This window comes from Sinocyclocheilus anshuiensis, unplaced genomic scaffold (assembly GCF_001515605.1).
Source record: "Sinocyclocheilus anshuiensis isolate Anshui unplaced genomic scaffold, SAMN03320099.WGS_v1.1 scaffold702, whole genome shotgun sequence".
Taxonomy (NCBI): domain Eukaryota; kingdom Metazoa; phylum Chordata; class Actinopteri; order Cypriniformes; family Cyprinidae; genus Sinocyclocheilus; species Sinocyclocheilus anshuiensis.
In genome coordinates this window covers 528706-542055 of record NW_015548184.1, presented here as the reverse complement: position 1 = coordinate 542055, position 13350 = coordinate 528706, and the positions used below count along the sequence as shown (strand labels likewise).

At 35.7% G+C, this 13350-nt stretch overlaps 1 protein-coding gene across 1 annotated transcript in view; it reads left to right on the top strand.

Moving 5' to 3' along the window:
* LOC107704831 (maestro heat-like repeat-containing protein family member 1) overlaps nt 1-13350 on the top strand; it is a 35887-nt gene that overhangs the window by 17012 nt on the left and 5525 nt on the right. Inside the window, exons 20-41 of the mRNA XM_016507855.1 lie at nt 253-372; nt 1553-1675; nt 1933-2079; nt 2910-2936; nt 3624-3746; nt 3894-3973; nt 4121-4259; nt 4368-4463; nt 4549-4653; nt 5321-5456; nt 5597-5709; nt 5850-6002; nt 6576-6730; nt 6846-7011; nt 8943-9148; nt 9390-9527; nt 9850-9964; nt 10845-10991; nt 11338-11526; nt 12389-12538; nt 12730-12864; nt 13116-13218. Coding sequence (XP_016363341.1) covers nt 253-372; nt 1553-1675; nt 1933-2079; nt 2910-2936; nt 3624-3746; nt 3894-3973; nt 4121-4259; nt 4368-4463; nt 4549-4653; nt 5321-5456; nt 5597-5709; nt 5850-6002; nt 6576-6730; nt 6846-7011; nt 8943-9148; nt 9390-9527; nt 9850-9964; nt 10845-10991; nt 11338-11526; nt 12389-12538; nt 12730-12864; nt 13116-13218 — 2866 coding nt within the window. The remainder of the gene's footprint in view (nt 1-252; nt 373-1552; nt 1676-1932; nt 2080-2909; nt 2937-3623; nt 3747-3893; nt 3974-4120; nt 4260-4367; nt 4464-4548; nt 4654-5320; nt 5457-5596; nt 5710-5849; nt 6003-6575; nt 6731-6845; nt 7012-8942; nt 9149-9389; nt 9528-9849; nt 9965-10844; nt 10992-11337; nt 11527-12388; nt 12539-12729; nt 12865-13115; nt 13219-13350) is intronic.

Genomic DNA, 13350 nt, shown 5'->3' with positions numbered 1-13350 from the left:
TAGATTTTTTTTGTTCTGCATTTTATAAGTCTCGTTATTTTATATTTTTGTTCTAATTACTAATTATTATATTTGCATCTAATTATTATAAAACAGCAGTTCAAGAAACTAGTTCTCAGCTTATTTAAATTTATTGCCTACATAATAAATCTCCCATGCAGTTTGCCCAAACAAAATAAGTATTTGAATGTAAATTTTACTTCATTTCCTGGGTTCTTGTGATAAACTCTTCTTTCTTTCTCTTTTTCTCAGAGTTTTTTGTATAGGTGTATCGGTGTGATTCTCCAGCAGTGCTATAATAAAGAGCTGGTCAGGAAACAGCTGCAGGAGATCCTGATCAGCACTCGTCACAATGATGCAATCGAAAGAACGGTATGCCACTGAGCACTTATTAGTTCACTTCTAACTTCTGAAATAAGAGGCATAACTTCTCAGAGAGTTTACTGTGTTGACAGTCAAACAGCTTGCTGAAGCAGCGCATGCTGACAGCACACTAAAACCTTCTCTAGGGAATTATGTCTCTTAATTCATCACTTTAACCACACTGCCACAAAAAATGTGAAGAAAAATCAAATATTAGAAAACAATTTAAAGGGGTCATATGATGCGATTTCAATTTTTCCTTTGACTAAAATGCCGGCAGTTCTGACTCACGTAAGTACGTTTTCATTTAAAGGATTTGCCACTGATGATTCAAACGCGAGTTTTGGGCAGTAGAGTAGCACTTGTTGTTTGTCATTTCTCTGATCACAAATGCAGACAGAGTTTTATGTTTACGCGGCGCGATGCAATGCAACGCAATGCGTAAAAAGACAGTATAAGTCATTATAATCAGTAATTATGTCCCCACTGGATGCAACAAATGCCTCATTTGTAATGGGTTTTATGTTTTTGTCTCGTCGCTCCGGCCGGACACGGCATCAACAGTATGTGAGGGGTGTAACATTTCCGTCTCACGCTTGAGGTATTCGGCCAATCACAACGCATTGGATAGCTGGCCAATCACAGCACACCTCGCTTTTTCAGACCGATGAGCTTTGTAAAAATCGACGCGTTTCAAAAAGGCGGGGCATAGAGGAGAAACAATAATGTACAGTATGTGGAAAATAATGTGTTTTTTTAACTTTAAACCGCATAAACACATTTCATTACACCAAATACACAAAATAATGTTCTTTTTAGCAGCATCATATGACCCCTTTAAATCTAGTTGCAAATTGACTGCAGTATTTTTACGGAAAATAATAAGTTTTATTTACTTTATATAAGTAAATAGCAGCATGTTTCAGGTGATAAAAACATGACTTCTGGATAATATGGTAGTCCATTGTTGGATGACCAATTGGCCATTCTTATCCATTCCTGTCCCCAAATTTAGGTCATTATTCTACTGCTTAGTGTTACAAGAGAAAACATATCACATAATTTCTAATCATAGATTGGTACAAAATTGGATTCAAATGTTCCACAGTTTGGATATCTGAGGTTTTGCAGTTATTTAAAAGCCGCTAATTAAGAATAATGAAAGTAACAGGCAGTAATTGGTATGCAGGGTGTTGCCATGGGAATCGGGCTGTGTGCCAGCAGTCATCTCGATGGCACTCTGGAAAAATTGGAGGAGTTTGGGAAGTCTGACGCCTTCAGGAAAGCCTCAGGGATATTTGGTCTTCTCAAAGTAGGCCGAGCTTCATTGTACTTCTCACGTGATGCAAATTAAAACATCTTTTTATTCCCCAAATTAGATTGTTAAAAACGGTAACATTTAAATTTGGTTTGAAATGATTGTTTTACCTTGTTATGTGTTTTTAATAATAGTAATTGTAAAATGTAACCGTGCACAGTGTTTCATTGAGCAAAGGTTAAATTGTAAGTGCTTCAGAGACTATATTTTACACATTTATCTTGTTGTGTGTCACTTTTTTTGTCATTCAGGATAAAAACGAGGTTGATGTGGAGAAAATGAAGAGCACTCTCATTTTGTGTTATGGCTATGTTGCGTTGCACGCTCCAGAAGATAAGCTCCTCACTCGCATCGATAGTGACATTCTCCACAACATCTCCAAGAACTTCAACACCAAGGTAAAACAAAGTGGTATTCTAAATTGTTATTTCTAAATTCTAATTCTTATTTATTCCTCCTGAAGTTTAAATTGATAGTTTTGTGGCTTTTAGTCTTTTTAGTCAGTTACCACATTTTAGTGTACTTATAAAAGTTGACAAAAAATAACTTTTAGCAGATTTACACTTTTAAAATGTTCAGTCTCTTTTCTGAGAAAAATGGACCAAAAATATTGATGATTAGACTTGCAGTTGCATTAGATGTTTGGTGGAGGTTTTTGGAAAAATGCCATGCCTCTGTAGACATTCTATTATGTTAGATGAACAGCTCATTTATTTGATCAGAATTAATACATTAATCATTTCCCATTGTTTGTTACAGCAGTGAGGCACAAAAAAGAAAAATGTGTTGCTGCTGTAAGGTTGTGCTAAACAAGTCCTTTGAATGTCCTAGTATATTGTTGACAGGATTCAGTTGGTTGCTTTTGAGGCTGCAGTTATGACAGTTTGATCTAAATGATTTTTAATGACAAGGATCATTAATTCTCTTTGAGTGCTGAATCATACCTCATCAATATTCATAATGTAATTGTGCGATTTAAAATAATTTCACTGTTAGGGAACCATGTAACTCATTTTGTTTTAATATTCTGCGGTCCAATTTGAATATCAAAGTTGAGTTTGTCTTGGTCTTTGTTGGGATTTTAGGAGAATTTTGTTAAACTGAGATGTTATATATGTATACAAACAGTATCTGAAGGTTCACTTAATTCATCATTCTTATAGTCCATTTTGTTGTTAAATAATTAGTTTGTGAATTACATTGCATCATTACTTTTATTGTTGCACAGGTTCTGGGAATTAAAGTAGAGACCAAGGTACTGTGAAGGGAAGCGATCACAAGGACCTCCTCTGACCTTTGAACTTTAACTCACTTTCTCTTCAGTCTTGATGCTGCAATCAAAATCTTTACAGTATAACCTTTTGAACTTCTCAAAAAAGTTCATAAACCTCTCAGCTATCTCTTTATAACCCTGAGATGGATTTTAAAAAGCATTTATAAGCTCTTCCTATTTAGTTTGGATCTTTTTACAAGGTATGTAGGTCAAATAAAGATGACATTTTAAACTGGCTTTACACTAGTAAGTAAAAGTTCAATGTTTTTTGAGAAGGTCAAAAAGTGCTCACTAACCTGATAACCTTTGTCTTACTAAAGCGTCACAGTGTCTTGATTTTCTGGCTCTTGTGGATTTTAGGTGGCTTGATTCATCAATTCAACTCTTTTTTTTTCTTCTATTGAATCACAATTATATTGTCAAAGAGTGTGATTTTCATCTCTTATAGCACTGTTTAGAGTACAAGTAAGTGAAGTCAAACATGTCAGTTACTTTATAATGAGCATGCTGAGTGCAGCTGTGACCAGGAAATGCTTTCCTAATTCCAGGTCTTGATTTGCCTCTGCTGTTTGATTGACATTTGCAACGTTTCATTACGCATAGTTTGAGTGTGTGTTTGCATCTCTTTATATGTGTTTGTGTGTATGTATGTTTATGGGCACTTCATAGGACCTGACTATGAAGCTCAGTCTCATTCATAGTGTCGGACTCATTGCCAAGGCCATCAGCAAAAGTGTTCGTAAACAGGGCTACCTGTTCTCCCGCAAACAAGAGTTGATGGGCGTTATGATGGTGAGAGGTTTGATCATTCAGTTTTTAATATACTGTATATATGTTTTCAATGTAAGAAAATGTTTGTTTGTTTGTTTTTTAAACTCAGATCAGTTTCATAATGATATGCAGATTTATTTGGCATTTATGTCTTCTATTTAAATGCAGGATTTCATAAAAGCTGAACCAACAGATGTCATGCGGACCCCTGTTCGCTATCTTGTATTGACCACATGTGCCAACCTCATGTATCCTACCATTTTAAATCTTTCTTGTGTTCATCTTGACTACTGTTCATTCCTTTTTAAAAGATTTGTAAACATATGCTAAACTGGCATCTTTGTCCATTGCAATGCAGTGCCGCACTCTGTTAAGAACTTGACTCAAGTCTTCAGAAACTTAGATCCTCCTTTAACAGAAAATGAAAACTTTGACTTGTTAAAAACATGTTTGAATGGAGTTTATGGGCTTCCTACTGTGGACACTCCGGACAAGGCTAAAGATGAAGAAGCCCTGGATCCACAGCAAAGAGAGGTCAGAATAAAATATGCATGTATCTACACATGTCTGTGAACATCAGTACTCTCTCCTGTATGCTTTAAACATAAAGTATGTTTTTCACTGCAATGCGTTTTCCCTCAGGTCTTATATTCAGATACTTTTACTGCTCTTCATGAATTGCTGAGGAATGTGCTAGCCAGAGACTTGAGTCCTGATGGTCTGCAGTCTGTGTTCAAGGTAAAGAAGAAACTATTAACATTACTTGCGATTTTGCAGTCCTTTTGTCTGAGCCCTATTTATTGAGTGCTTTTGCACTTTCCAGCATATAGAAAGCTGGCTGAGCTCAGGACAAGACCATGAGCGGGAGAGGGCAGTAAAGACCACAGCAGAGTTACTGCAGTTCTACTTGGACAATCTCAGGGTGAAGGTAAGGAGCATCATTGACACATATGTGTTTATATATTACATTCACATCTATAGCATCCATAATGCAGTAACTAGTGATATTCTTTGGATTTCGAATGTTGGGAAAGGATTCTTTTGGGGTTATGTGTTACTGTGAGTTACTCATATTATTTAAAAATTTTAAGCATCTCTAAAATCCCCAAAATGCTCAAACAGCTAGTTTTACAATACTCGTGGACCACATGGGAGAGGAAAGGGTTTTGTTTGTAGAGAAGTAATTTGAATATACTATAATTAAAAGATATAGATTACAGATATTTAGTTATTTTAAGTAATTATTTAAAGTAATGTAGAATTTAAATGTAGCAATTAAAGTGTTACTTTCTTGGTTAAAAAAGTCTTCTGTTTATTTGTAGATTGTTACCACAAAACACTGTGAATCAGCCTCGACAAATTTCTTACATCCTTTAGATACAAAGCATTCACTTTCAACACCTATTATTTTATTCTGTCCAATCTGAAATGTTAAGTAGGATCATTTATTTTGCTCTTCCTAAAAGACGTTTTGGTTTCCTCAAGGCACTGATTAATGAAATATGTGCTTTGGGAAACAAATGTAGTTAAAATTTTATTAGATCTCAACCTTGGTGCTAATGAATCTTTCTCTTTCATTCTTTCTCTCTGTCTAGAATCTAGTGATATTCCATAATTTGGGAGCTCTTGTGGGGCGTCTGGCCCCACGGTGCACAGACCCAAACCCTGAGGTGCGACGGGCAGCCATAGATTGCGTCTATAGACTAATGTACATTCAGCTGCGCTATGAAGGTACTGCCCAGTTTTTCATAGCACAACTCAGTTTTGTCTAACCCAGGGTGAGCTTCAGATTGACAATCTGTCAATATTATATTATGTGTTATGTTATGCTGAAATACTTAGCAAAGGGTCTTTGCTCTTCCATTTTTCAGGCTTTTCACTGGACTACAAGGACGATTCAGTTGAGGGTCTGTTAGATGTTCGCGAGAAGCTAAGCAATCCTGACCATTCAGTCTTGTATAAAACCTGCTCTGAGCTGACTAAGGTTAATTGTCCTGATGTAATGTTCTCCTAAAATACTGATACTTAAAAAAAAAAAAAAAAACTCAAGTATCCACCAGCTCTCTTTCTGAAAATGAAACTGACTGTCTTTCTCCCTCTCCACCCCTGTGTCTTGTGTTTTAGATCATCAGTAAGCGTTTGCCCCAGCAGCAGTTGAGCACCCTGTTGTTTATGCTGTATGATGGTTTGGTGGACTCTCAGTCCAACTGTTCCAGAGCATCCAGCGTGATCCTCAACACCTTGCTGAAGAACAGAGGTGCTGGCCTGCAGGATCTGGTACATTACACATTACAATTTTTAGCAATTTTTTTTTTGTATTTTAGCTAAATATATACTTAATACTGCTACAAGCTTTTAGATTCCATAAAACGTGGTTTTAATACTACTGTTCAAATGTTTGGGTTCATAAAGATTTTTTAAGGTTTTCTTAAAGTAGTTTCTAATGCTTATCAAGGCTGCATTTATTTGTTCGAAAATACAGTAACAATAGTAATATTGTGAATTTATGTTTCAGTTTAAAATAACTTTAGCCATTACTTCAGTATTCAGTGTCACATGATCCTTCAGAAATCTGATTCATTGAAGAGACAATTCATTGTTGAATTGAATTTAACTTCTATCATGACCAAGGCAAGAAGGGACTAGAGTGGATTTGTAATGAATAAAGACTTACATTTAAATTTGAACCTATTAGTAGCTTGTAGCTTAGAAAACTAATACGTTCCCAAAATTCCTCTCACTGACATGTGCACAAGTGTTCCCTTCATGCTCCTGTTTTCATGTTCAATGAAACTGTAATTATTTTCTATCTTGTCAGTTTTTACTTCTTGCGTCTTGACTCTTTGTCAGGTACCAGAGATGCTTGAGGTGTTACACAACCGGCTGCAGGTGATTGGTGAAGAGCAGGTAAAGATGGCCATCGGTCAGTCCATCCTCATCCTCGCTACACAGCATCTGCAGACAGTGGTCAACACGCTCGTTGCCTACCCACTACCATACGACAGGTGATTACTGTGTGTGTTATTTATGTGCATGGCATTCATTGTCTGTCATGTGCTCCGTGATGCTCAAGCATAATAATGATGTGCTTATGTTTGTGTCATTGTGTGTTTTCTCCAGCTGGAGCTGTGAGATGTGGATAGCTCTAGGAGCAGACAGCACTCTGGCCCTGCAAATCATGGAGATGATTATCGAGAAGCTGAATGTTATGGTTCCCTATGTAGATAAGAAAGAGTCCATGTTGAGACCCGGTTTGACCAAAGTTGCCACAAGCCAACCACTGGCTGTAAGTATTAATATATGTATGATTTGTATTATTTGACTCATCCTAACTAGTCACAACGTGTCAATTATGCAGTGTCAAATAATTTTTTGGTCTTTAATGAAGGAGAGAAGCTGCGTGAAGCAACAAAATCACAACAAATAATACCAGATTTGAAACAGAATGCTTAAAATTAGGGATGCACCGATACCGATACTGGTATCGGGCCCGATACTGGTCTCCTGTACTCGTACTCGTACTCGTTAAAATGCCCCGATACCAAACGCCGATACCACACAGCATGTGTTAAGCGCCATATTCAAACAAAGAAACACTGACAACAGAACAACAGACAGCAGAAAGGAGTTAAGGATGTCTACTACGAAGTATATGTATGTAATGAATATAACGTTAAACATTCAGTATTAACGCCTGTATAGCTGATGTGCGTGAGCTGATTATACAAATTTGGGACCAAAAATTATTCAGACCGAGTCTGGGAAAAAACATTGAAGTTGAGGTTTTCATGAAGCTGGGTGACCGCATGCCCAGGAGACTACAGGCTGTCATTAAGGCTAAGGGTTGCCCGACTAAGTATTGATAGTTGTGTAAATACTGTCATACTAACAGCTGTCTGAATAATTTTTGGTTGATTGTAATCTATTTCATACCCTTCTATCAAAATTATCTAACATTATCAAGATGAATTTGTTCTGACAAAGTTTAACTCTGAGTTCTTGTCATATTTTATTACCATTTTCTAAACTATAGCGAATAAACTGTGATAATGTGAGAAATGTTGAAGGTGTCTGAATAAATTTTGGTTTGACTGTATCTATTTGATAAATGAAGTTAACCAACTAACATTATACATACTCTTTTGGTTTCTGTACCCAATATTTAAAAAATTTACAAATGCAATACAAATATCGGTATCGGTACTCAGTATCGGCAAGTACCAAAAATAAAAAGTATCGATATCGGGCGAGTATTGGAAAAAGTGGTATTGGTGCATCCCTACTTAAAATGCAGCTTTGAGAAGCAGGGTGTAGAGAATTTACTGTGAGCGGGACTTCCCATTTCAACACATCAAAAATAGAAACCATGTGTTTTTGCAAAATGTCTTGACAAGCGATGCCATTGACTTTCACAGCTTGTTAAAACATATATATTCTTTACTGTTACATTAGTTAGGAAATGGTTTCAACTTTTAAACCTTTTTTGTTCCATTTTTAATGCCATTTTAAGTGGCTTACACTACTGTTCATACTTTTGGAGTCGGAAAGATTTTTAAAATGTTTTTGATAGAAATCTCTTGCGCTCACCAAGATTGCATTTATTTGATCAAAAATACATTAAAACAGTAATATTATGCAATATTATTATTATTATTATTATTATTATTACAATGTAAATAACTGTTTTCTATTTTGAAATAATTTAATAATTCATATGTTGGCAGCTGAATTTTCAGCATCATTACTCCAGTTTTCAGTGTCACATGATGCTTCAGAAATCATTCTAATATGTTGATTTGGTGCTTAGGAAACATTTCTAAACGTCTTTACTTTCATTTTTGATCAATTTAATGTGTCCATGCTGAATATCAGGAATAAGGTCATATCCAGTGTTGCCAAGTCCATGCTTTTCCCACAGATTTGGCCTAAACACTGTTGCTGCGGGTTGATTTTCATGTCCGCGGTTTGAAGCGTTCCCAATAATGTGATATTTAGCCCCTGGAATGCGAATTTTACCAGCGGAACCCTGCCAAAAACGTGTATTTCACCCCCCTGGAATGCGATTTTTTACTGGGGGACCTCCCTCGAAGCACGATTTGGCTAGTTTTGAGTAGCATTTGGGCGGGTTTTGTTGAGAAAACCTGGCAACCCTGGTCATATCCCAAACTGTTTTGATTTATCGTTAGTGATTTTCTTTTGTAATGCAATGTTTTATAGATGACCTGTGCCCTGCGTGAGATGATGCTGAGTGGCCAGTCAGCTGATGCCGTGGCGTATCTATTTCCAAAGCTCTTCAGTGCTCTTCTGGTGCGCTTGGGCTCCAGCGTGGGAGTTCAGCTACCTAAAGATCTCAACAGCAACAGCATCATTTCAGACCGCAAAACAACCAACAAAATTAATGTGGCCAATTTCGATGTGTGTGGGTGAGTGGCATAAATATGGAATTTAGAATAATTTAGGTAACTCTAACAGTATTTTTTTTTTTTAAATGATTGTTTTTTTTTTAATTAATGATTCGTTCTGCCTATGTGCTGATTAGTCAAATCGATCACTGATGAAGTTACATTTTGGGTCGGATGGTGAATTTGAGTGTAGCTACTCATGCAGACATCGCTGAGCTCAGAGTTAATAAGACATCTGTGTTTCTCTTTGCTGTGTGCTCAGGGTGGCAGTGGAGGCCCTGCGGATCCTGCTGGGTCGAGCTCAGCTGGACACTGTCATGAAACCATTAGATCAGGAGGGAGCTTGGGACAAGATGAAGGACCCGCAGCAGCACACAACAGGAGTCACTCTGCTCTCCAGGTACACACACCTGTCCTCCGTCATCCTCAAGTCATCTTATACTGTTTGTTGTTTGCAAACTTTTCTACTTGTTCTATTTTGTTAAAGGAGATGCGTATGGCAGTAGAATTGTTCTTGAAGACTCATGATGTGTTTTTTATTGCAATATTTTGAGAGCACCACACATCAGTTTCAAAGCTCTCATAAATGTGCATGGTCTCATGCAGTGTATTTGTGGAAATTGTACCTGTAAAAGTAAGAGTTTGGAGCTATCATGCTGCTTTCTATCCCATTGTGGTAAGATTAAGTGTGGTCCTTTTGAAGAAGCTATTCTTTCTAACAGAGCAATGGCAAAGCATGCTGGTCCAAGACTCCCTGCCATTGTGGAAAGTCTGTGTCCTTCTCTCTGTAATATTTATGAGTGCCAGAGGATCACAGTCACAGCATTCTTCTCTGAGGTGAGAACATTTTATTTTATGTGATTTTAGTTAACGGTCTTAGTTCAAAGTTTATTAACGATGAATTACTAAAGACAGATTATTTTGCAAGAGCACAGATTGTTCAGTTTTTTTTAGAAGAGTGTAATTGTTCAAATATCTCATGGTATATATTTGAATTTAGCAGGGATGAAATAAATTCATCAAAAGAAACAAAGACATTTATAATGTTAAGAAATATTTCTATTTCAAATAAATGATGTTCTTTTAAACTTTATATTCATCAAAGAATCCTGAATTTTGTGGAAACTGTCATAGTTTCAACAAAAATGTTAAGTAGCCACAAAAATGTTAAGTCAGAATATTATAATCAGGAATACATTTCATTTTAAAATACATTAAAATAGAAAACAGTTATTTGAATAGTATTTAACAGTATTACTATTTGTACTGTATTTTTGATTAAATAGTGAGCATAAGACATTTCTTTCAAAAACATAAAAAAAATCTTACTGATATTTGAATAGTAGCTTATAGAATGGTTTTGTGTTTACAAACAATGCAATGAAGAAAACAATTAATGATAATAATAAGTTTAATTTAATTGAATTTCTAGATTATAATAATGGCAACCTCATTTTACAGTTGATAACCAAAAGCTTAGGTGTGTTGTTGTATCTTCACCCCTTACAAGTCCAATACGACTGAATTCAACACTACTGAGTGTATGGGTTAATATTAATATTTCCCATACACACAGCAGTGTACCAAACTGTGAGTGGTGAACCAGACAGGTCTTTTTTTTTTTTTTTTTTTTTACAGGAACCTTTTCACCCGTTTTAATGTGTACTCATAGCTGTTGTAAATTAGATGTAACGATTTATTTGTTTATTCCTTCAAGCTTCTGAACCATCACGTAGTGACTGAACTGATGATTTTGGACATGCTGATGAACAACATGATGGAAAGAATAACTGACACCTGCGGTACGGTTCGCATGCTGGCTGTCCGAGGCCTGGGGAACATTGCTGTGGGCTCACCTGAAAAGGTATAGACGCTCTGCTTGACATCTGAAAACACTCACTGGATGAAGAGTCTAATTGATTTTTTGGGCAGTGATTCTTGGCAGCAGTGTGAGACACATGGCAACTTGTTTATGCAGCAATCAGTAAGGATGTGTGTCTGTATTCTGAAATGCTGCCTGAAAGTTCCCCGTGTTGTGTTTGCTTAAGACACCTTGCACAAGACGCCTGTTATTATTCTTTGCATTTTATGTCTTCTCTCTGTAGTTAAGTTTTGTCATTACTTATAACAGCGTTGTAACAAAAGCAGTCAGTTCAGCATGTAATTGTATGCTGCTATATGTTAATCTCACTGCCTCTGTTCCCGTTTAGGTGAATAAATATGCAAAGGAGCTTTTAGCAGCCATGAGTTCAGGTATGGAAGAAAACGATGATCCAGGGAAACTCATCACACTGGAGGCCATGTCTGGAATGTCCAAGATATTGCTTTACCTGGACCAAAAGAACGTCCACCTGCTTGTGGTTTACATCTTCATGAAGATTAAACCCTTTCTGGAGAATGTGAGTGTCTTGAGAGAAGACAGAATGTTTAACTCGCAATTATAAAGCTAAAATTTCCAGCTAGAATTAGTATTTATGCTGCTACTTTAAGATAATCTCATATTTGTATCGCATTGTTTTTTAAAAGCACAAAAAGGCACAAATCCAATAATTTATTAGTAGCTAATAGTTATGAAACAATTATAAAACAATTACCAAAAACATTTTTACGTGTGTTCTACATTTGGAACCCCTTTATACAGCATGATGGGAAGACATAAATAATTAAAAAAATTATACAAAATAAATATTAAATAAAAAAAAATGATGCATTATAATTTAATTATAATATAAAATATTTGCATGTTAACATGAATTAATTACAATTAAATTAAATTAATTACAAAATAATAAAATAAAAATCTGGGACTCTATATGCTATCTTTGCATGTTAGCACAAATTGTTGTATTGACTGCATACTGTTGCCCATTCTGGCATAGACTTTTATTATTGTAATACATTTTTGTCTAAGTTTTGTTTTTTTAATAATATTTATTATTATTAAATATTTATTTTTTAAATCTCAGCTTTAAACTTTGTGTTTAAAAACATTTATTGTTATTTATTGAATTTAATATTTTGTTTGACCTCCTGAAGTTGACAGTCACACTAAAGGGTTAAACACCTACATTCACTCACTTTTTTTTTTTTTAAATAAATTTAATTAAGAAAAGTTAAATGTTTTAGGCCCCATTAGTACTCTATTACTAAAAATAGTGTCTTTTTTTGATAAATACAGGCTATTAGAGTACAGTGTTTTGGCAAGCGTGGGTTTTTTTGTTGTATGGCTTTACTTAAAGATCCGTTGTTATGCTCTGTCAGGAGAACGATGAGATCCGATGTGCTTCCATCATGCTCCTGGGGAACCTGTCGAAGTTTGGGTCGGGTGAGCCTGTTTTTAAAGACCAGATCCACAATGTTCTTGTCAGCCTGCTGTTGCATCTCAGTGATCCCAACCCTCAAGTGGTCAAGGTCAGTGATTGATTAGTCTGCACACACTCCTACAGAGATTTTTGTTTTGTTTTGTTATAATGGCTATACATGTTGAAAGTTAGTTACAATGACAATGCAAAATGTAATAATAATAAGAGTAATAATATGATAATAGTCCAGAAGTATGATACTTGTGTGTGAGTTTGGTATGTATCTGTTTGTTCTCCTAGGCATGCAAGTACGCCATGCGCATATGTGCTCCAGTCATAGGTTCAGAACAGATCTCTGCCATGTTCCAGAATCATCTTCTTGAGGAGAAGGGTCTGCATCATGGAGAGTTCATTAATGACCTCACCAAATACCTAGTACGGAGCAAAAGCTTTCTTTATTATAAAAACACGCATAGAATAGCTGAGTGTGCTTATGAATTCAGAGATTCCTTTTTATAGGGAATATCATAACCACTGCTCTGTCACATTTGCATTTGAATCTTTTTATGAATACTCAATGTTTTTACTGTTCCAAACAGTTTTAGTTGATAAAACAGGAACTAAGAGACAATTCATTTTTTTAACTATTTGATTAAGAGAAAATAAAAAAATATGTTTTGTCGAAGATCCAGGATTTTCCAGGGATGCTGAACTTCTACCACATCACAGTCATTCAGTTCTTCAAGAGTAACTGGGCTGAGATCAGAGCCAGTGCTGCCATGTTTATTGGTAAAAAAAAAAAATTATTCTATAGTATTTTTTAAAAAATAAGAAAAAATTTTCTAGTATTTATGTATTTTTCCTAGTTATTTTGTGGTGGTTTTGTAACCGCTTTGTGTGTGTGTGTGTGTGTGTGTGTGT